Source organism: Conger conger, chromosome 9, assembly GCF_963514075.1.
Source record: "Conger conger chromosome 9, fConCon1.1, whole genome shotgun sequence".
Taxonomy (NCBI): domain Eukaryota; kingdom Metazoa; phylum Chordata; class Actinopteri; order Anguilliformes; family Congridae; genus Conger; species Conger conger.
The window spans coordinates 31685307-31708934 of record NC_083768.1 but is presented as its reverse complement, the minus strand read 5'-3'; the positions used below and the strand labels follow the sequence as shown (position 1 = coordinate 31708934).

Here is a 23628-nt window from a genome sequence, read left to right as displayed (position 1 = left end):
GGGGTAGGCAGACCTGTCCTAGAGGGAATAAATACTGTATGTGCAGGTTATTATACTCATGCTTATGCACAAATAATGAAGGTATGTATATGTGTGTATGTGCCATTGCGTGTGCATGTGTATGTGTGTACATACGCATGTGTGTGTCTATACATGTACATATGTGTGTGTGAGATTGTGCATCTGTAAAATCATGTGAGCACATATGCGGTTGTGTGAGCATTTCTGAATGAAAGGGACTCTGTTCTGCATGTTGTGTGTGTGCCCCCAGGCAATGAGCTTGTACTGTCACTGGCATGAGTTACAGACTCCTGTGGATTCTACAGACATGTCAGTGCCGGGCCCTCCCTGCATGCACACAGCAGACCCTGCTGTGTTGTTATTAAGTGCACAGACATTTCACACAAAACGTTTCCTCTTACAAAGCTGGTCCCATGGGCCACAGAGTCTACAGGCTTTCATTCCAAACAATCAAACAGGATTTGCCTGGCTATCACATTGACCACTTCCGTTGGATTTATAAAACACTGGACATTCAAGCCATGTTTCCACCGCTATGTCAAGCATTGGCGAGCCAACCACAGCCCAGCTACGCAACACAAAATGTTCTCAGTGCTGCTGCCATGTAGTGGTAATGTTACAACATTGAGATAACATTCCAGCAACACTGTGAGAACATTTTGTGTTAGCTGAGAGCTTGCTAAGCTATTTTAGCCTTTACATGTACACACTATCTTTGTGTGCATCCAACCAGAAATGTGTGTGTGAGATACCAATGCATTCCATTGGAACTGCCATAGCAAATGGAAAAGTAAATCAGAGCTCAGATGTAATGGGAACTAAACCACATAAATTCAAGCAGTCATGCATTCTGCAAAGATCACTGAAATATGTTTTATTTTATACTTAAAATTTCTATATACATCATTTCATTTCAAACTGTTGCTGGGCTGGCACATTCCTCCCTAAAATTTGTTCTTGCCCCAAGTATTAGAAGGTTGAAAGGAGCATCTCATCGACAGTTCAGCCAAAGGTGAAGGGTCATCCATGCCATTTTTAGCAAATGAACAGAGAACCCACAGCTCATACCTCCATGACAGCCTAGCCCTCAAAGTGGAGAATCAAACATAAATACACTTTCACTCTCTGGCTAAATTTACCAGCACATGACACAGTGCTGATCGCTCGGCTCAGTGTTTGGAGTTGGGCCGGCGTGAAATTGACATTTTTTCTCACAATAAGAATCAACAGATGGAATAAGACGCCTCTTTGTGCTGGGAAACAGCTGAGAAACAGAGAGAGAGCGTGTATATAAGAGAGTGTCTGTGTGTGTCCGTGCGAGCTTGCATATGTGTGACAGAGAAAGAGTGAGAGTGTGCCAGTGTGTGTGTCTGTGGGTGTGCGCTAGTGCGTGTGTGCATATGTGTACGCACGTGTGTGCATCGCTAACTGGCCTGTCATATTTGGCACCACCTGTCCTCACCTGTCCCTACAGAGTGCTCCTTGCACCCTGCTTTGTCACCCTGACAACTTGCTCCATCTCCCTCATCATTCCGTATATCTGTCCATATCTCCACTCCATGCCCAGACCCCAGTGACTAACAGCAGGGTTCATCCAGCATTACTGGTGACAACCCCACTACAGAAATGCACAATTCTGATTTATAATGGTCCTTGCTGTACTTCCTGTCCTGTGAGCGAATGTGGCAGCTCATGGGTGATGTCACTTCCAGTGTAGAGACAGGCCCCTAAGGGCAGTGTGGATGCTCAGCCTGGTTTCTCTGCCTGCTGGCTGTCGTCTGTCTCCTCGGCCAATCACGGCAGATCATGTGACCGAGCGATCTGTGCCCGGCAGGGCCCGTCTGTCTGGGGTGGGCATCAAAACCAGGCGGTGAATATCTAATCTAACAAGACACCACACCCCCCTCCTCATGCCAATCCCAATCACCACCCCCCACCCCTTGGGCCTTTCTAACCAGTGTGAAAACTTAGTCTGCAAACTTCCAAACAGCAAGACCAAGGGCGTACTCTTTAATCTGGATGGAGTGGCCCAGGCTAAAGAGCGTGCCTGTTCCTTTCTCGACAGTGACCCATCACTTTACCGGCAGAATTCTGTCTCAATGGGTCAGAACACCCCTGTATGGTGCCATTTTGTATGACATAATCACTCAGGGGTTATCACCTGCAGTCCTGGGTGACCCAATCCAGACCCAGCTCACTACAAATGACAGCCCTAAAAAGTGATGCTCAAGTCATTATGTAGGAAAGGCTATCTGACAACCAGAAGGTGGATGGTTTGATTCCCAGCATGGCAGGTTGGGTGTATTCCAGTTGTGGGCTGAAACTAGTTACATCTACGGTGTCCATCAACACTGCCATAATGCTCCACTGCATGGTACCACACCCCACATCTGCTCCAGGGGCACTGCACTGTGGCTGACCCTGCACTCCGACCTCTCTGATGATACAGTGCATGTATGTAGAAGGGCTATGAATGTAGGGGGACCATATGTGTGTCCGTGTGTGTGTGCACGCACATATGTGTGTGTGTGTGTGTGTGTGTGTGTGCATGTCTACAAAAGATATGAGGAAAACTAATTCCAGTAACTTTGCTTTAATTGCCAATAAAGTGATCCTAATCTTAATCTTAAAGGATCGTGGTCATTCAATGCACACAATGAAGCAGCCAGCAGGGCAGTATTTAACACCAGCACTGCTACCTGAACTGAACACATTTACACAGCTAGAAATGAAGAGCTGTAGATTTGGGGCTCTAAGTTCAAGTTATTTAACCTTCCCACATTACACTCATATCTCAGGCCGTCTGCACAGGATAATGACTGTTTTCTTTACGCTATAGAAAACCTCCTTCCCTTCGAAGCAACTGTGGTCAGAACATGAGGCCTTGAAGTTCATTTCTGCCTGAATGTATCACACAACAGCAACAGCAACAGCAAAGTCAACTCACCACATAGCATTACATAATGCAAAAAAAGAACAGCAAAACAACATGATTTCAAGCAAGAGCTTTGTAATTACAAATGGATTTCAATTAAATCGAATGCAGTTCTGATCTTTCTGAGCAATAAATAAGTGATTCTTAGCCAGCACCAGACTGTTTTTCCAAATAATAACTTAAATCCTAAATGTGATCCAAAGGCGCCACCTGCTGTCTGTTGTAAAATTGTAAATTCAATTCAGTTTTCTGTACAGTTCTCAAATCTTAGTTATAAAATATTTTTAGACAAAGTACAGTTTAAGCCACATGTACTGAAGGAAAGGCAAAAGAAAATTAACAGAATTTGAGAATGTTCTTTTAAAAGCGAATAACATATATTTGTTAACACAAAAAATGGCAAAATTAAAAGTTATTTGAAAAGTGCTCTCTGCACTGACAGACTGCTTTCACAGTGCAAATCTGTACACGCTGCACTACCAGAACACAATTACAGTAAAACAAGCTGTGCTTTAGCACTGTGACAAATCACATTCACTTCTGGTATGCATTTTACTCATGAAATACAGTTATGTGGTCAACTGGGTAGAGAAATATGGTCAACTTCTGTCATGGACTGCTTTCTGAAAACAACATACCCGCCCCACAATGCTATGTTTACCAGCAAAAGACGACGTGTAGGGGTTTTGACTTTTGCCCCCGGAGAGTAGAAGCTAACCTTTGGATCATTAAGCAACACTGAACATCATACACAAATACTGCTCGTATGAGACCTGGATCACGCCGTCCTGATCTGTGTCATACCGTCTGAACATGTCCGTTAGTCTCTGTGGAGGAATGAGAGCAGGTCAAAAACAGAAAATAAAAGTCAACAGGATAGTATTACATGTATAGGTAAATTAGGATGCAAATCACAGGAGCAACAACATGGGCCCAACAAGAGGAAAGAGCAGAACAAAAACATGAATCAGTGATGATTGCCTGGCATGGAACTAAAACTGTGAGCATTCTGGCAAAACTACTAGCATGTCTATATGATGATATACATTGCATACACTGGCAGAGAACAGATTCTAATTTCAAAACAATGATTGGCTCTAGCATTTATCACTGTGGTAAACTACAGCAAGATACCAATATCAGAGTGCCCATTTAAGAATCATATCCATTTTATGTGCCAAAGATGCAATAAAATTAAACATATAATTCAAACGAGCTTAAATGGCAAGAAGGCCCTTTACCTGAAGCACAGTACAACACTGAATGAAGTCATCGAAGGCCACCTGACCCCTCGTCTGTCTGTCAAACTTCTGAATCAGGATGTTATAGAAGTGATCAGACAGGCGGTAACCTAGAAATAATTTCACCTTTCATTAACGTTTCATTTTGGTTACAGATGAGACACCAGCAGTGTAAATGAAGGGGGAGCACAGAACACCATCCCTGTGCCACACAGCCTAACACAGTCCTCTCACACCTGTGCAGGAGCTGTGGTACTGGAGGTGTGAACACAGAGCCATACAGCCCACTGAAAGCTTTAACAACCCTCAGAGTTGCTCTGTTTTCAGATGTCTGCACTCAACCCGGTTTCCTCATCAGTAATGTTCAAGAATAAAAGTAGCCGAGTTGTCTTGTCAAATGTTTTGTCCATTTTCTTTTTAGCTTAAGAGGGATATTTATGTTGCAGGACATTCATTACACATAATTATACTCATGGATTCATTTCATCAATATTGCGCCGTGTCCAAACTGTGCCCATAGACACAGACGCAAGACTGAATACACACAGATCTGAACCCAGGCCTGAATACACAGGGCCCAACAGGAGTGAACACAGTGCTCACCAAAGCAGGTGAGTGCCTGTTTCAGTTGTTCCTTGCCGATGAAGCCAGAGTGGTCCGTGTCGTAGGTGTGGAAGATGTTCTGCCAGTCCGTGATATACTTCCACACTCCCCCAAACTCATGGAAATTCACCCCGCCTTTGTTGTCTCTGTCAAACATGGCTACACAAGGCTGACAGCATGAGCCAACTATTAAATCACTCTGCTAATACAGATGGGTTCATCTGTAGATGGACAGTTGGAATTGTCTGACCGTGAAGTATGATGTATATGCACTGACGGAAAACTGCAACATGTAACTTCAGAGCCTGGCTAAATACGTGCAAAACTTATAAAGGATAGATATAAACTTACATATAATAGATCGAATAGTTACAGGATTAAAAGGCGTCCAGGTACCTAGGAAAAAGAAGAGGAGTGGAATGATATGTAGGGATGAAGAAATTAGTAATTACATCGGTTTCTTAGGTCAAGTTGACATTAAATAATTGAAATGATTCCACACTGCACATCAGAATTAGGCCAAGCTGCATGCAGGAGAATATGACTTGACAATCTTGGTATCTGGTCTTCACAAAGAACTGTCATCTTGATTAGAAAGCAATCACATCTTAGCTGCAACTGGTACAGATGAAAAGTCTGAATTGTTCTGGTTCTACTGTATATAAGATTCATGATGTTGGCCCCCTCTAGGGATTCAAACCTATGCCTTTCTTGTTGCCTGGCCAGCTGCACAACCAACACTGCACACCGACCACATGTTGACAGATTTCAGCACTGCAAGAAAACTGAACCAGGTGAACAGGGTTCTGTAAATAGGACCACAGCCTCAGAGACGAGCAGGTGGATGGATCGACATCAATTGAGCGGAACAAAGCTGTTCTAGCCCCTACCCTGCACCTGTACACACCCAGCAGTGCCCCACCCAAGGATCTGACCAGACATCCTTCTGATTACAAGATGCCCAACCACTGTGCATGGCTCTGTCACCACACGGGAATAAAGGGCTGACTTCAGTGCAGTACCAGGAGAGGTACGTAGAGGGAGCTGTGGAGTACCCTCCCAACAGAGAGGGGTAATCCCACTGACCCCACCCCCAATAGGGTCTCAGGAACTCTGGCTTAAAATAGAGCAGGAACCGGAGACCACATGAACATGAGAAACAGGCAGGCCTGGCACCTCTAGAGACAGTAAAACACACATGGATACTGCGCCAGCAGGTGCCCGTTCACAGTACCGTTTGATAGGGCTTGCTGGAGCTCTGTGTCCGAGATTGCACCGCTGTGGTCTTTGTCAACTCTGTAGATTGGGGCAGGGGTAGGAGGGCAGGTATATTAACATTCAGTCAGTCAGTCTTCCTAACTGTTCAATGGGAGTATGTCATTATCAGACAGCCTATGACCCACTTTCATTGACCCATATTCTAGGAAAACAACATGATCTTTAAATTAAACGTTACTTCAAAAATAAAATAACAGATATTCAATAACATAACCTGCTCATGGGAAGAAGAGGAGCATTCACCTTCTATTGTTTAATTTGCTTGGAAGGAGACTGTCAAGAAAATAAAACATGCCACCAATATAAACCCCTAAAACACCTCACAAAAGTGAATTGCCGCTAGATCAACGCTAAAAAACGAGTTAGGCCTGTATGTTAGTTGCCAAATCGACCTTAGATTTGATATTTAGCTGGTGAACTAACGGTCGCGTGCTTTTTCAACGCGGCCGGGCTTCTCCGTCATAAACAAGATAAAAAACAACAAGAAAACAAACAAAAGCTCTACTGTAAGTAAGAATTGAGAGAAACTGCACAAAATCTGTACTGTCGCCAAAACGCGATTTCGTGTTGGAACAACAACATACTGTAGCAAACAAGATCACTGCTAGGCTACCACTTAACGTTATTTAAGACCGGAAAATCAATAACGTAACACTGAATTTAGCAACTAATTTTTACTGTATTGACTTGATAACATTATTATTTACCATACTCACCTCTGAAATATATTCCACAGGAAACTTTGATCGGGCGGGGCGCTGTACTGAGCACTTTGGTATGCGTGATATGCCATTTTAGATTTAGTCTTAAAGGCGTCTTGGAATGTGAAATATTCAACTTTTCCCCTTCAGCTTCACACCCATATTCTATGTTTACTGCTGAGTATGATGTATATTTCCCCACAACTTCGTGATTCTCATCAGATCTAAGGCGTCAACACCCTCACTTTTTGGGAGTTCTGCCAACACTTGAACACTTGCAACATAACACTTTTGCCGTTAGCTCGAGCAATAGGGTTTCACAAAGCACCCCCTTCGCTTTCTCAAGATTTAGTTTGAAGTTGCCTTTAAATCGATTAGACATTAAGTAACATTTCTTATTTGATCGAGGCGCGTCGGCGTGGGTGCCTGCAATTGTTTTTCCATTGGGGTCAAGATATTTGCCACATTAAATTTGCAGGTAAATACAAGACCAGTGAACTCAAACTGGAACAACGCATTACATTTTTTGTATCCTTAGTCAGTAAGCACCGTCTTTCAGTCGTATTGATTAATACCACACAAAGGATCGTTACACTTACCTTATGTACCTTACCTTTTAATCCTCTCTCTTTCGCAACTGATCAAATCAAACCTTTAATTTGAATGAGACAGGCCTATCAGATCAGTGGCAGATCAGTTTCAGTGATGCAGGCAGATTGATTTAGTATTGTCAGGACGTACACACAAATAAACTGCAATATTTATGACATATACAGTACACATGCTGTATGTCTTAGCACATTGTAGTTCAAGCAGAGAGAGTGAGCTGTGTGGCACTCAGCCCCTCTCATCAGGAATCTGATGCACTAATTGTACCGGTACTGTTAATTACTGCTCTATTGGTCCATTTCCTGTTCCTGGAACAACATTAAACTACTATTGGCTTCCCTATGCCGCAGTCAAACCGAGGTATTGAGGTAATTTGGAATAAAACAAGATTTGTTTCAGGGTCATCACAAAAAAAAAACACATTGTCGTAATGAGTTAGACTGGCCACAAGGAGGCAGCTGCGGAAGCATAACGTGCATATTAAAGAGCAGAGTCAGCAGCCCTGTGAGACATGCCTTCTCTGACATCATTGTGCTTCACTGGCAAATGTTCTATCTGATCTCACGGCTGAATAACTTCATACAATTAAACCACGGTAGGGGGAGTAAGGGGTGGGGGAGAGTGGTTTGAGTTATCAAGCAAAAATGTAGCACCACATTGCCACAGACGAGCCTGATAAACACAGGACAGCGGAAACAAGCAGAGGGGTCCCTACAAAGTGCAGCATCTCACACCTGTTTTTCCTTTTTTTTTGCTGAATACTGAGAAGAACAGGACGTGCACATGGGTAGTGTTTAAGCACTTGCTCTCACACGACCAACACATTCCACAACTAAGAAAGAGAGAGTGAGAGTGTAGTTCAAAGAACAGTTGGTAAAAGTGAACACTATTTGAACAGTACCACCTAACTTGCAACTGATACAGAGCCCAGACAGGCATACATATTCCAATGACAACCCTGACAAACATGCAGTTTAATTAATAACAAAGTGGAGATTTAAGTGTACAGCAAGGTGATACTTTCTCATAATGGGCACAGTCTGTACAAACCGGTGGCAGCCTGTTAGCACATTGATATATTGAGGGTAGCCCCTCTCAGTGGAACCCTACAGGCACCCAAACACACACCAGGACAGGAGAATCCTGGGATACAAACACATCAGGTTCGTTCATCAGACGTTGACATTTTAATAAACTCACAACCGGGCGACAGATTACACACGTTTCTACCGAGGGTTTATATCACCTCGCACAGAGAGGGAGAGAGAGGCAGACGGCGCCAGTGTCTGGACATCACGTCAGATTTATAGAAGAAGAGAGAGGCTTACTGGACCCCCAAGGTTAGGACTGCAAAAATAATAATCTTAGAAGGGAGAACAGGAGGAATTCCTAAAGAGGAGCAGGGGTGTGTGCTGGCTGTAAAAAGTACAGCCAGACAATCAGACGAAAGGAAAGACTGACTGACAGGGCCAGAGGAGGAAGCGCTCAGACGTGCGGTTGACCCACCTGGACCGGCAGGCTGGCGGCGGGAGAGACAGATTCCGCGGCTGACCCGGGAGAGCCGGGGCCGTCAGAGGGACAGATGTCGGCGGACGGACCAGCGGACTGTCATCACCAGGGCGACACGCTGTGCGCCCAGCTGTGGTGGGATATACCCCTGTGTGTGCCTCTGCCCATCGAGATCCTGAGTGCCCAAGCCTCGTTCCCCATCCTGGACACCACGCTGGTCAACCTGGGCATCACACCGTGAGTCCAAGCTCCTGAGAGCGTAACTGTGTGGAAATGCCCGAGTATGAGTAAATATCCAGCTTCAGTAACGGGTTAACACTGCATGGGATGTACATCAGTGATAATTATGGTGTAGCCCATCTGTGGTTCAGTGGTGTGGGTCTATTACAGTCTGTTTTAACAAGTGTTTTAACATTGAAATGAGACTCCATTCTTTGGGCAAATCTTGAAAGAATTCAAACTCATCTTATTGGGAATATTTGTGTCATATTAAGTAAAGTAAATATGATTTTAAATATAGAGTAAAATACTTTGCTTTTGCAGTGTAAGATCTGTTCTGGAGTGCAGATGAGTCTAATAGAAGTATCAAAGTTGTATGAGTGTACAAGGGTGTGTAATGGAGGGGAGTGTGGAAGTGGTGAGAGGCATCACAGGAAAGTGAACAGAGAGAGGATTTTGCGTGTGGAGGGGTCCGCTAGTGGCCGTGCCTGTGTGGGTTTGGTGCAGGAAACAGGTGCAGGAGAGGGTTCTCTGGGTGGACAACTGGAGGACCACGGTGCAGGGCAACGCGGGGAAGGCCAAGGACAAGTCAGTCATGCTTCTGGAGGTGCGGGTGAAGGCCCAGCGGACTGATAGTCCTCACGTTCGGGAGGTGCTGTACTCCAGCGAGACCCACTCTGACTGCTCCTTCGACCGCTGCTCCTTGGCTATCCTGCCCTGGGTAAACGCACCAGGTCAGACCAGAGTCCACACTGCCCACTCAACCAGCACAGAGTGCACTCACCCAGTCCACATGACCCACTCACGACAGCACACGCTGCATACTTACCTAGCACATTTATACATCCACTCATTCATCTCCAAACACTGATTGGCAGAGAGGAACCCCCTTGCCCACAATGCACCTGAGAGCTTCCACACATGCCATCATCCCAACGGGTTCTTCTCTCATAACCATTAGAGATCATGCATTCTCATTCCATCAAAAAGACCAGCATGTGATGACCTCAGACCTTGCCTCCCCCCTCGTGAATGTACTAGTACATTGGGGCCTGTGTCTGTCAGTCAAGAGGTACAGTGCCCTATTTCACAGAGCAGTGTTAATGTGCTTGCATGATAATCTCCAGCTTGCTCTCTCGCTCTCAGACTTACCGCCAGTGGAGGTGACGTTCTCCATGGACATTGAGCTACAACCTGAGATTCAGACACCAGAAGAAGAACAGGAAGCTTGAAGAATGGACTCCGGACCATCATTTAGTTTGAGTTCTATAGTTTGACTGGGTCCCATTTTACACTTGCACAACTGAACTACTCTAGTGTTTTATACATAGTTTGCTTCCTTCGTACATTATTTAATTTACAAGAGATGACTTTTAAAAATTCATTTGAATTCCACCAGCCATATTTTACTATTAAATGCAAAGAACAAAGTAAAAACTTTCATACTTACTGTACCAAGTTGTGATGGTGGGCCCGACCTAACTGAACTGCATTTTAGTATATGAGCACACAAATTAGAAGGGCCCAAGCTTTGATATCAGTTACATAAACTCTTGTGTTTATTGTAACATATTTATGGTTTGTTGAAGAGATGGTAGAGGTAAAGGAGAACCACCCAGATTACAGATCAGTGTATCTGTCATGGATGGGAGTGGGTGGGTCAATACATGCCATGCGTAGGTAGTTAAACCTCACTCATGTGTCTGTTGCTTGGATATTTAACATTAAGGGGGCTTAACGGTGATGTATAACTGCACATTCCTTTATTCAAACCAACATATGTGCTAGGAGAGCACACAGTAGAAATAAACACTTTACAACCATCCTTTTCGTTGTTTCAATTTTAGTACCACAACAAGGGCCAATCCATGCAGGATGTTGCACCAAGTGTTGCTCTTAACTATTTAATTAGCTCAACCAGATCTTGATATGATTTGTATAAATGCAAGCTACAGCTGCAGACTGCAAGTGTATCCTAAATATGTTGCTGTGCTCTAGTACACCAACGTAGTTTACTAGATCTATCAGAAAACTAAGGTTGGAATAAAAACCAGCACGCATACCAGCCTTCCATATGTGCCTACCCCTCTATAACACATCATAATCACAGACCAGTCACAAACACCGTGCAATTTGCACTCGCAGCATTAACAATTTCATTAGTCTCGAATAGAAGGAGACCTTTTCCAGAGTGACTTCGGCAGTTTACCTTTAACAATTTAGATCAAATTATTTGGTAAGAATTCCGGCCCTGGAACCAATGGAACCAGAGTCCGGAACCTGCAGGCATGTAGAGGGTGGTCCTTACTCATTATTTTAGTGTGACAGTGAGACAGGTGAATGGCTGCCACTCTCTAGGAGACGGATGTCAAATTCAATTCTACTGTGTAAGTTCTTGGTCCGATCACAACCCTGCATACAAGTTTAGAAATGGTCACAATCAAACTGCACCTGGAGCAGGTCAAATTAGGTAACGGGGCAGAACAAAAAGAAAAACATACCCACTAACCATACAGGAGTAACCAAGAACCCCCCTAGTAATAAAATGACAGGGTTTAAGTGACAGAAAAAACATCAGACCAAGTCAGAAGGAGAGTCTCACGAATGTCTTTATTTCATTTGAGTGAAGCTCGCTGGCACTCCCAAACCTGGAGACTCGGTCACTGCAAAAGCTCCAAGTGCACAGTCAGTGAGACGCAAACTTGAACCGTATTAATACACACCTTGTTTATACTTTAGCCGGTCAACACCAGTTACACAGAACACTGCAAATGGTCAGTATTAAGAATTATTATTAGAAATAATATAGAAGTTGGAGGAAAAAAAAATATATGAAAAAGATACAGTAACTAGTCTTAACAGTTATATAGGAGAAAACCAGTTGCAGTATTATGTTTGCAGTAAGTGCTAAAGTGTAAATGCTTGTGGTTTATTAAAAGTCACTGGTGGTGGATGTGTCCTCCTGTCCTTCGGCCCATGAGGAAAAAACAAAACTCCCCCTCAATACCATTGGCTATCTCAGTGGAGAAGGGTTGTGAGAGGAGGGACTATGATTGAGTGACAGCTGCCGTGAGCACTGCCCCCTTTTCTGTTGGCAGTGACATCACTGCTCCTTGAAATTCCTGAGAGTGATGCTGGGCAATGTCTCTTAGCAGCAGGAGCATGGTATTCTGGGTATCTGAAAGACAATGATCATGATTGGCTATCAGCAATGTATGCAGATTGAATGACATAACTGAAGGAAGCAGCAGAGTACAGATTACAAGTCTCACCTGTATCCACGTCTTTGGCCCCCAGGAGGTGGCTGCATACAGAAACTATGGGCTTCATGTTGCTCACAACCTAAAAACAACACAGCTGCGTTTATATGGAGCCCTTTATCATCTCTTTACTTCCTGTGCAAACTATTTTTTATGTATGGGCAATTCAATGTTAAAATTCAGTATATCTGCATAAGCAGTATATAGCTGCAATTACAATGATGCTACATAAGAGACTAACAGGGTTATTTGCTCCAGATGGTTATAGAAGCTTATATCAGTCTCTATCAAGTGGCTGTATAGAACTTTATCACACAAATATCTGGTAGTAATGACTGTTACCATGGAATTGCCCATATCCTTTAGACACATTTTAGCAATTATGTCATCTGCATATGAAAATCCTGGGTGGTGCTCCAACAGTGCAGTAATCTTATGATATGAAGCAATATGACATGATCATCTTGGGTAGTTGAAGAGGATCTATTATAGTGTATCTCCAATAGTATTTTGGGTGGTTTCCTTTTTAGTACAGGGATGTGATTATGTTTCTATTCCTATAAAACGGCTGTACCATTGCTGGTTTGTTTGAGTACAGGAAGGCCAGGCAGTCGAACACAGTCTTGTTCTCCTCCATGTCCTCTTGGAGGGGGAGGTGGGAGAGGAGCGCAGGGAACACCTGGGAGAGACAGAGAGGGTCATACCGTGTCCCACAGAGCAGGTGGGTGTGTGTGTGTGTGTGTGTGTGTGTGTGCCTCAAGACAGTACCTGCTCCAGTGGCACACACTCCGTGTTGCTCATGATCATTCTGCACAGGGCAGCACACACATTGTCAATCACCCTCCTGTCTGACTCTTTGGAGATGAGCGACGAGAACAAGGAGAGCATCATAGGATAGTCTCTGAGACAAGTAGTCAAGGGGATATCAGAGTGAAGACGACAGCAGGCACAACGCACACTTAGACCAACGCTATGCAGAGAACCCACACACACACATGCACATGGAACATGTGATTGGTCACCAGGGAGGATACGGAGTGATGATTGGTCCAGCAGCCTGGGCCAGGGATCCCAGTCCAAACACGCTGTTATTGCGCACCTCGGGGTCGCTGTCCCTCACCCCGGCCACCAGCACCGGCAGCAACCGGTTGGATAACCGCCCGGCGACCGACTTGCCGCCGGACACGCCCCCGAGCGACTGCAGGATTTCCGCCAGCGTGCCGAGAGAGAAGGAGCGGTCAGCCACGGTGCAGGAGGACTTCTGCGGACGGCGGGAAAGGTCAGGGGTCAGGGGTTAGGGGTGGAGCGATGGGCGAGGGCAGACTTGTGACAGTGAAGGCGAGGGGTACGGACTCACAGCCTTGCTCATGATGAGGGGCAGTAGCTCGTTCAGGAAGGGGTAGAACGTGTCTGCAGGAACAGCTGATGCCAGCACAGGAATGCCTTCTCCTGCAAACTCCTGCAGCATGGCGTCGTACTCCGCCTGCAGGAACACATATACACCAAACATCAGTCACGCGTGCGCACACACGCGAACACACATAACACACATAACACACATAACACACATAACACGCAAGTGTACAGAGGCACATACAACAAACACAGTCACTGAATCGGTCCGTCTTTAACCACTGCACAATGTTGGTGTTGAAGCGAGACTCCTACCTGCTGCTCATCATCATCGCCTTCATCAACCCCTCCATCCTGACACGCCGTCTGCAGGAGTCAGAAAAGCAGCCGTTATTTTGGCCAGCTCTCCAGAACGCTTCGGGGAACACCACTCGACTTCGCTCCCCTGGAGAAGCGGAGACCGCCAGCGACTCACCTTCTTCTTCAGCACGTCGCGGATGGCGTGGCTGATCTCCGCCAACCTGCCGGGCGCCTGCAGCGCCTCCCCCTGGCAGGACTTGATGAGGGCGTTCATGGACTCCAGCACGGCCATGACCACGTGCCTCTCGCGCTCCTTCCTCACTGCCTCCAGGAAGCTGGGCAGCACCACCGAAAGCAGCTTCTGGAGGGCTGAGGAGGAACAGAGACAACACGCTCAGAGACCACACAAACAATCACAACATACTACACTCAAACTACACCATCCCACAAAGACCTCACACACAATCACAACATACTAAACACAAACTACACCATCCCACAGAGATCTCACACACAATCATAACATAATAAACACAAATGGCCACTGGACTTGCAGCAACTAATCAAAATAATTGAAAACCACTTATGAATGTGCAATGCAGAATAAATGGCGTGTAATTTGGGCTGTAATGGGTGTGAGAAAAGGCAAAGGGAGAGCCCAGCATTAGAGAAAGGGAGACTGCACCCACACACATCACATGAGAGAGAGGCAGACTGCACCCACAGATGAAGTGTTATTAGAGAGGCAGGTACCCTGGTAGTTGTCCTCTGTAGGACTCTCCTGCCACACTTTGTGCTGAGCTCTGCAGAACTGGCCCATGGCAGCGAACGATGCTCTGCGCACATCCTCATGGGGGAACTGCAGGGAAGAGAGAGTCAATCAGAGTGACTTGACCTCACAACCACAGCATCACACCCCGAACCCCAGCATCACAGCCATGGCTCCGCACTTACATCACGCAGCTCAAACACCTGCTGGAAGCTGGTCTCCAGGAAAGGCAGGAAGGCAACACTGAAAAAGAGAGAAAGAGCACATGATTTAGGTCTGGGCTGACAGTAGTGCTTCAGTGGATTCTGCATGTTGAAGGGGACTCAGTGGGTAGTTAAAGGGGGCCCAGTGGGTTGTTAAAGGGGGCTCAGGGGTAGTTAAAGGGTATCAGGGGTAGGTGAAGGGGGCTCTGTACCCAGTGTTGAAAGCCAGTTCTCCCAATGCATCACAGGCATCCTCCTTCTCATCGATGTAGGCGTTCTCCACACTGAAGCTACAGAGGGAAACAGACGCAAAGCAGAGAGTCAGTGTTGAGCCGTGGCAGGATCAGAATATCGTGGTGCAGACAAGATACAATCACATGACCTGGCAGAAAGGAAGCGGTACACACCCAGCAATGTCTCTGGCATCGGTCTCCTTTTCTCCATCTTCATCTAAAGCCGTATCTACTGCATCATCATCTTCGTCATCATCATCATCGAGCAGGACAAACTGCTTGTCTTCTTCAAGGTGTGTCTGAATAATACCAGACACAAGTATACGCATTTTGTGTCTCACAAAACACACTCAACAGGTGTACCCTAACTTAACTGACTCTCTCTGGACTGCCTAGCTCAACCTAACCTGCCCTGAGACACTCTGCACTTGGTGTGCCTTGGTTTAACCACACTGACCGTGACCCCCTCCGTGGACCTGAGAGACAGCAGCATGATGGTGGTGATGGCAGAGAGGTGGGGAGTCAGACACTCTGGACTGACTGTGGACACTGCAGAAAACAGACTGTACCTGAGGAAGCAGAGAGCCAAAACTCAGACAAAAACTCCCTCACACACACGCACCCTCGCGCACACACGCGCGCACACACACGCACACACGCGCGCGCACACACACACAGAAGCAGACAGAAGCAGACAGGTGCACACTCACGTGCATCGGCGAAGGTCCGGGTCATCCACAGCATCAGTGAGGTTAAGGCCAAGCTGCACACATTCTGCTGCAAGAGGGGCAAACGCTTCCTTCCCCACAGTACGAGCCAGCACCGACAGCGTGTCTACAGAGTGGGGGAGAGGGAGAACAGAGGGAGGTTGGGAGAAAGAAAGAGAGAGGGACAGCAGGAAGAGGGGTCACTCATTCAGAGGACGGACTGGGTCCACTCCGGTTACAAACGGAGAGCGTGGTGCTGTTCTTACCTAAAGCCTGCGTCTGGAGCGATCGCACTTCATCACGAATGTCCGTCAGGAAGCCCTTCAGGCTCTCAATCACAGGGGGGAAGTACGGCACCAGCAGCTCTTTCGCTGCATTGGCTGAGAAATGCACAAGGGGGCGGAGTTAAGGCCGGGACACAGTCAGTCTATAACACAGCCAAATGCACACAGATGGACACAATTCTGACAAAATGGTGAAGATTAATATTCAGGAATTCCTAATATACCATTCTCAGATTGCCTCTTGCACCTACGACAGCATCTAACTTTATGTTGTGAGATTTCATCCCGACTGATCAGTTTTTTTTTTGTGAATATAGCGAATGTAAAATGTTAGCAGCCCTACCGATGGCTCCGATGGCGCTGACCGCCAGTTCCTTGATCTTCAGGTTGTCTGAGGTTGCGAGAGCAGCCAGCATGCTCTCCATTAGGGTGGGGAGGTACGGCTCGATCTCTTCATCTGAGAGAGAGAGAAAAGGTACAGTGTCGTGAATAGGATGGGTCAAAAATTTACAGTATCACCTGCAACATTCTTACATAGCTACTGATAGCCAGCCAAGAGAAAAACTTAGAACATATGCCAACCGTTCTATCATAATCAGCTGTAAGTCGCGATGGCCAATTTCACATAAAATCAATGTTTAAGTAAAAAAAGAAAATTGCCTGTTTTACGTTTCCATATTCATTTTGTATAACAAGGTCTTGGCTTTAATAATCTGCATGTCTTATTGCCAAATTCAGAGTACAAATACATTTGTTAAGCTTTTAAACACAAGATGTCAAAGTGAAAGTAACACCGGAGTTGTGCATTGTTTGGAGGCTAGCCAGCTTGTTTGTAACTACATGTTAATGTATTTCCTTTCATGGTCTGTATGTCTTAATATCAAGAGTAAAAATATAGTTTTAAAGGGTTTATACAGAAGATGATAGCCCCAGATTTCTGTTAGCCGAGTGTCGGTAGTCTCCACCCTCACGTAACTCAAAACATTTAAGCTATTTCTGAAAAACATGGTTTGGTGGCACTCAAAATTAAACGGAACATTTTAAGTCCCTTGATATCTGGAGAACCTCTTTCGATTGGTTCATCGCTCAAAATACATCTTGGGGTTAATACAACTGATTTTGATAGAGTAGGTCACATATAAAATACTAACCCAGGTTCTCCAGGAAGTTCTCCAGTGCATAGAAGGCCTTTGTGACGTGTCCAGTCTTGTTCTGGTTCAGCCCAGACAGGTATCCAAGCAACAAGGGCATGAGTTCACTGCTGAACTTACTGACCTCTGGCTGCAGGGCAGAGACATTGGCAGAGTTCAGAGATACATAGGGACTCTCCAGACACAAGCCTATACTGACATAAACAGGTCTAAAAAATTGATGACAATGACAATGACAGTCAAGATGAACCAAAGCTCAAGATGAAAGTGTTTGTCTTGCCTAGAGGCAACAAGGCAGAAATTTGATCAACTAGAGATGCGTATTTTCATCACCATGGAGACTGCTACAAAGACATACCTGCAGGTGCTCGGAGAACTGCCCCAGGGCAAAGAGACCAGCGCTGCGCACCACCTGATTACTGTCTGACAGACTGCGACATACCGTCTGCAGCATGGAGGACAGCGACCTGCACAGACACACTGGGGTTACCATCTCACACATACACATACACACATACACACAAACACACAGACATACACAGACCACATACACACACACAAACTCCAGGGTGAACAGTCCAGCAGCTGCGCTAAACTGTGCCCAATTACACAGCAGGGACTCACTTTGTGCGGATGTGGTCTGCACAGCCTTCAGCGAGCACAGCTAAACACATTAGCCCCCCCTTCCTCTCGTAAGGGTTCTCACTGGCCAGACACGCATGTGTCAGTGGCATCTAAGAATGAGAGAGAGAGAGAGAGAGAGAGAGAGAGAGAGAGAGAGAGAGAGAGAGAGAGAGAGAGAGAGAGAGAGAGAGAGAGAGAGAGAGAGAGAGAGAGAGAGAGAGAGAGAGAGAGAGAGAGAGAGAGAGAGAGAGAGAGAGAGAGAGAGTCTGTTTACTGAAATGCTTGACCATTCATTAAAACGATTTATAATATACCGGAAGTAGAATTGCATTTTAGGCGCAATGCACTGGCTAGCTTTAATGCTAACTAAGCTATTCTTGGCCAATAAGGTGCTGAGTTATACATTTTCAGCACAGTGAGTTTGCAGAAAAGTAAAAGGTTCACTGACCAGCTGCTGGAAGAGCTTCTCAGGAGGCATATGCAGAGCCAAGGTGTCGATCACCTGCAGACAGAATAACACACTCTTACACACACAGGTCAGGTGACACTGATCAACCAATCTACAGCAAAACCTGCAAACTTAACACAGGAGGGAAGTGTGAATACTGGTCAAATCATAGATAGTGAAATGTGAAACAGTCATATGTTCTGAAAAGGAAGTACACTGCATCCAGACTGTTAAATGGGCACAGGCAGAGCGCACAGCAGGGAGAGGAGAGAGCACAACCAGTGGGGAGAGAGCTCCTGGCAAGAGCTAACAGGTTTTTTTTGGTTTTTTTTACCTGAGCAGCAAAATGTTTTGGGCTCTCACTGTCACTTTCATCTTCATCGTCTGGCTCCTGGTCCTCTGGGTCTTCCTGGCCAGGAGGGGGCGCTGCACTCAGCACAGGAAACACAGTCTGCAGGATAGGGCTTAAAAGCTTCTGCTTCAAAACCACCTGTGAGATATAACCATTTATTTCATTAACACAACACACATCAGGTCTAAGGACAGAAAGCAATAGAAAGAAGTGAAAGTGCGACGAAATTCTGCTTGAGTTAGAGGAAGTCTAATTACCTTGCTCTTTAGTCTGATGAGGACAGCAATGCAGGAGAGTGCCTTCACTCGCAGAGAGTCACTGAGAGAGGTGTCTGCACTGATCTAACACAATAAACACAAACACAAAAGCACTTCACACATGGATCAACACACCACTACTTCATATGAAAAATTAGCAGCATACTTAATTTGTGCTGGTAGCAGCTATGTATATGAAATGAAGCTGATACGATAAAAAAAGGCTTCTGACCAACCTCCAGACAGAAATGGACGATTTCAGGGATGTGGGGGACAATGATGGACACTTCGCTTTCCATCAGCTCATCAAACACCTCCATCGCCTCGCTGGCCTGGTCCTGTACATCACATGCACACAATGAGGATTCTTAGTCCAGCATTTAGCGCCGCATCTAGTGGCACATTCAGCATTTAGCAGCATATTTAACATTTACTGGCACATTCGAAAGGCACAGTGCAAAACCAGCCACGATGAAACCAACCCTGACACCACATGAGTTGCACTCACCTGATCGGCCTTAATGAGGTGCTTGATGGCGACAATTAGCTTTGGGATGAGGGAGCGCATCAAATTCTACAAACAGACACACAAAATCAATATTCCTGTAGTGTACATACACACACGCACACAAAAACAATCCCTCATCTTACCACTGTCTTATAGAAGGAAAGGTTCTGAAGGCTTGAACTCTGACTGCACTCACTTCAACACAACCCTGCACCTGGCACCTACTGAACAGCAGACACGTTACAGAGCCAGCATGGGGAAGCTCACCATCTCCTCCGAGCCAGTGTAGGCAGTGATGGAGGTGAGGGTGCGGATGCTGTAGTACAGGGCAGTGGGGTTGCCCAGGTCCTGTAGAACAGTGCTGAAGAGCTCCAGCAGCTGACGGTAGTAGGGCTTGAAGGACTCTGGGTTGGCATCAACCACCTTGCTGAGGAGTAGTAAACCAACCTGAAAGAATGAATGAGAGAGAAATAAGAGAGAGAAAATTAATTTAATTCCCCAATTTATCTCAGAGTCGCAGATACAGCCACCCATAATAGTTACCATAGCAGCAATCGCATCAAATTTCCCATATCCCCATGTCTTTTCAAAGCAGTCAATCCAGTTAAGCCTTGTTTTATAGCAGGGCTGCCCAACCCTATTACTGGACATCTACCATCCTGTAGGTTTTCATTTCAACCCTAACTTGGCACACCTGATGACGAGATCTCTAGCTATTGAATGAGGCGTGGAGTGAAAAAGTCCTCCAGGAGCAGGGCTGGGCAGCCCTACTGTATCGCTACCTTTGCATATTGTGGGCGTACCTGTCGGTCATGTGGATTGTCGCTCTTGGTGGATTGGTTGAGTAGAGTCAGCAGGGCAGGCCAGCGGTCTGGAGTCTCATGCTTTACTAGCACTGCGCTGAGCTGGGAAAGCGAGTATCGCACTGTGTGCCTGGGAACAGACGAGCGGGCAGAACACCACAGGCAATAGCCCAAAGGAAAGGTTACTCTCGTTTCTGCCACAAACCTTACATTTCAGCTCAATAGGGATGCAGGGAAGAGCACTGGAATGTTTTTTTCACAAGGACTTGAGATCATTAGAGACATAATAAAGGCTTAATAAATAATATCAATAAGTAGGACAAACTCCTGTGATTAAATGGTAAATGGTTGGCATTTATATAGCACCTTTATCCAAAGCGCTGTACAAATGGTGCTTCTCATTCACCCATTCATACACACACTCACACACCGACGGCGATTGGCTGCCATGCTCCGACCGGCTCGTCAGGAGCATTTGGGGGTTAGGTGTCTTGCTCAGGGACACTTCGACACAGCCCGGGCGGGGGATCGAACCGGCAACCCTCCGACTGCCAGACGACAGCTCTTACTGCCTGAGCCATGTCGCCCTGATTACCATCAATTCACCCGAAAGTATCCATGTACCCAGCAATAAAGAAGGTTCAAACACAAGAGTAAATCATGTCCCCTACAGTCCAACAGTAGTGTGTGCAAATGTTTATCATTGGATATACAGAAAATATAAGGTACGACATCTTTACTACAGCTGCAGCTAAAGACACTCACTCGGTCTCCTGCAGGAAGGCTTGTAGGACCACAGCTTTCAAACTAAAGAATGAGAAGGAAGTTAATACAAGTCCACTGAATGCTGCACTTGCAGACAGCAAGTATTAGTATCCATGAGTAAATAATTGATAACTGCAAGATGAACACAATGCAGGCCTCGCCTCTCTCTGTGTTCCAGGCTGATCTTCTTCCAGCACTTCACTACCCTCATCCTCAGCATCACAGCCGCTGACTGGCGGATCTGAAGCAGAGGGAGGGAGAGAGATGTTAAAAGAAGGGAGTGACTACAATAGATCGGGCAGCTAGACTTACACCTCACGGTGTATTATAACAATACGGGAGACACGTCTTCACCTGAGGGTTCTGGGAGCCTGTCATGACCGCGCACAGAGCAGGAATCACCGCCGGGTCTTTGAAAGCCAGCTTCAGCTGAGCCGTGGCCTGTAACGGAATGCAAACCGATGTAAACGCGTGAGGTGGGGCTGGGTGTTCCTCTGCCCCACGTGAATCCAGAAAGACAATGAAGCCGGTCTACGGGCGGCTTGCAGAAGAAAACGACACTCATCAAATGAAACAAAGAATGGACAATGTCACTGACGTTATATCGATACAGGCCGCTCAGTTAGAAATTGCTGGAGCTAGTTTAATTTTCTAAACCGGACTCAGTAATTTAGCAACTTTACCTAATTCAACTTCAGTGCCGAACTGACAGATCGTAGCCTACGTAATCTGAAACAGTTGTTCACTAAACCCCCAGTAACCGTGAGGTTAGAGTTTATTAAACTACGAAGGACACCGCTAAGCATGTATATAACTGGCTGATTACCTGTTGAATGACGGCGTTGTCTGGCTGGGTTAGCTGGGTGAGAATGCGCTCCAATTCCTCTGTCATCGTGACCTGCTTATACTTTGATTTTAAATATAAGCTTATGACCAACTGCCACCTGTATTAAAAACAATATAAAGCAAATGGAAGCCGCCGGGCAGCCGGATGTGCTGCTGTTATATCCTGCCTGGCAAGCTACAAAGACATGCAAGTAAAGCACTGACTCCAGCTGGTCTGTCCACCGGGGATATGCGCTTCATCCGCGGCTGGGATCGGAGAGTCTGTGGCCCCAGATCCTCCCGCATGCTGCCACGCCGGGCAGAAATTTGCCGTCAGTTCCTGACGCCAGAATTAAAGCTACAGTCGTATCGATAAACTACAGTTAGCGTAACATAATGTACAGCGCCATCGTCAGGAGCGGAGGGCCAGTGTAAATGTACATAAACTGTCATACATCATTTATGTTTGACTTTTATAAAAATACGATTTAGATGTGACTTTTCATACGTTGTTACATCACATTGCAAATATTTCGATATTACATCAGGCATGTACTAGACCCTTTGCTGCTTTTTTCATTATATACAGGATATACATCGAAGCATTTCAGGTAAAAAAGTGTACCACAGCAGTGTCTGACCTGGGAATCAAACCTGAACCTTTTTGTTACAAGCCCAGTTCCTTAGCTACACTGCGTCTATCGCTACATTTCCTCGGTAGCTTACGTTAAATAAATAAAAGTCCACCAAAGAGCCACATTTCTGAATAGATAGATTGTATTATTATTATTATTATTATTATTATTATTATTATTATTATTATTATTTTTGTATTATCATTTTTGTAACCACAATGATTAGCTGATGTTTCCTGTACCTTTCACTTCAGACATGGACTCATGGACTTAAGTAGCTAGTTATATTTTGAGACAGATGACCTGACCTCTTTTTGCATTTATAGGTTCTCCATGTAATCAAGATTTGAGGATTGCACAAACATTTTGTAAATAAACATACACATACAGTAAATAAACACAATAAATTGCTAATATATCCCTCCATACCAGCATGTTTAGTTGAGCTGAAGGTGAGCTGGTGCACTCTAGGTGGATAGTGTTTGTGTTCTTCATTGAAACAATAAACAATAATGCAAGAGCAATGCCACACAGATGATCACTGACATCAGACAGGTTTTTCAAGACGCAGAAATGAGCCCCCACACCTTACAATGACAGGAAGCTCAACAGTGCTCCATTTCGCACTCAAATCTACACTAACCCTTTCACATTGTGCTTGCAACTCTCAGTGACATTTCCATGCCCAGAGCTGCATACTGCTGCCACCTGCTGGCTGGTGTGAATATAATGCCAACAGTAATCACCTCCAATGCCTTGAAGAAACCAGACTCCTGTAAGGTCTACAAGGCTAGGGAGGCAAGGCAGATAGTTTGAAACTTCAGACTGTTGGGTATAATATAAAGAACCAATATGAGCATAACAGGTGTGTGCAATACATTAATCATAGAGATTGATGTAGTGTTTGCAAACCACTTATAGCTGGTATTTGCGGTTTTAACTTTAAATCCAGCTGATGATATTTCTGCCATCATCAACATAAAAAATAGAAACTGAACATCCCTATGATAGTCTTCAATGTGATATTGGCAGGAA

At 45.4% G+C, this 23628-nt stretch overlaps 2 protein-coding genes across 4 annotated transcripts; both read right to left on the bottom strand.

Annotated features, from left to right (window-relative positions):
* Nucleotides 1–1071: 1071 nt before the first annotated feature.
* LOC133136957 (programmed cell death protein 6-like) lies at nt 1072–7641 on the bottom strand. 3 transcript variants are annotated; one of them, XM_061254855.1, is made up of 6 exons: nt 7379–7641; nt 6035–6096; nt 5152–5196; nt 4801–4959; nt 4198–4307; nt 1072–3783 (listed from the first exon to the last, which is right to left on the bottom strand). In XM_061254855.1, exons 4-6 carry the CDS (start codon nt 4955–4957, stop codon nt 3685–3687), a joined length of 366 nt encoding a protein of 121 aa, XP_061110839.1. In that variant the 5' UTR covers nt 4958–4959; nt 5152–5196; nt 6035–6096; nt 7379–7641; the 3' UTR covers nt 1072–3684. The 3 variants fall into 3 exon arrangements, with proteins under 3 accessions (XP_061110839.1, XP_061110837.1, XP_061110838.1); XM_061254853.1 differs by lacking the exon at nt 7379–7641 and adding an exon at nt 6795–7200; XM_061254854.1 differs by lacking the exons at nt 5152–5196; nt 7379–7641 and adding an exon at nt 6795–7204.
* Nucleotides 7642–11707: 4066 nt separating this feature from the next.
* Nucleotides 11708–22288, bottom strand: ipo4 (importin 4). The gene is made up of 30 exons (XM_061254508.1): nt 21960–22288; nt 21488–21574; nt 21295–21374; nt 21134–21175; nt 20369–20498; nt 19833–20012; nt 19566–19631; nt 19294–19395; nt 19058–19141; nt 18783–18938; nt 18449–18502; nt 18001–18110; nt 17735–17843; nt 17377–17506; nt 16569–16682; nt 16208–16321; nt 15945–16068; nt 15692–15803; nt 15409–15533; nt 15214–15291; nt 14984–15041; nt 14783–14888; nt 14205–14398; nt 14045–14095; nt 13734–13859; nt 13411–13637; nt 13145–13277; nt 12951–13055; nt 12389–12458; nt 11708–12294 (listed from the first exon to the last, which is right to left on the bottom strand). Exons 1-30 carry the CDS (start codon nt 22023–22025, stop codon nt 12164–12166), a joined length of 3264 nt encoding a protein of 1087 aa, XP_061110492.1. The 5' UTR covers nt 22026–22288; the 3' UTR covers nt 11708–12163.
* Between the last annotated feature and the right edge of the window lie 1340 nt (nt 22289–23628).

Bases quoted from the DNA above. Each gene is read 5' to 3' on its own strand.
- LOC133136957 (XM_061254853.1), bottom strand. From the start codon at position 6,871: ATGGCATATCACGCATACCAAAGTGCTCAGTACAGCGCCCCGCCCGAT. The intron at 6,097-6,794 runs GTGAGTATGGTA...CCCAATCTACAG, and splicing joins CTGTGGAATATATTTCAGAG to AGTTGACAAAGACCACAGCG. The intron at 4,960-5,151 runs GTAAGTTTATAT...AGCCTTGTGTAG, and splicing joins AACTATTCGATCTATTATAT to CCATGTTTGACAGAGACAAC.
- ipo4 (XM_061254508.1), bottom strand. From the start codon at position 22,025: ATGACAGAGGAATTGGAGCGCATTCTCACCCAGCTAACCCAGCCAGAC. The intron at 16,683-17,376 runs GTTAGTATTTTA...TCTCTCTCTCAG, and splicing joins GAACTTCCTGGAGAACCTGG to ATGAAGAGATCGAGCCGTAC. The intron at 13,860-14,044 runs GTAGGAGTCTCG...GTGTTCCTGCAG, and splicing joins GCGATGATGATGAGCAGCAG to GCGGAGTACGACGCCATGCT.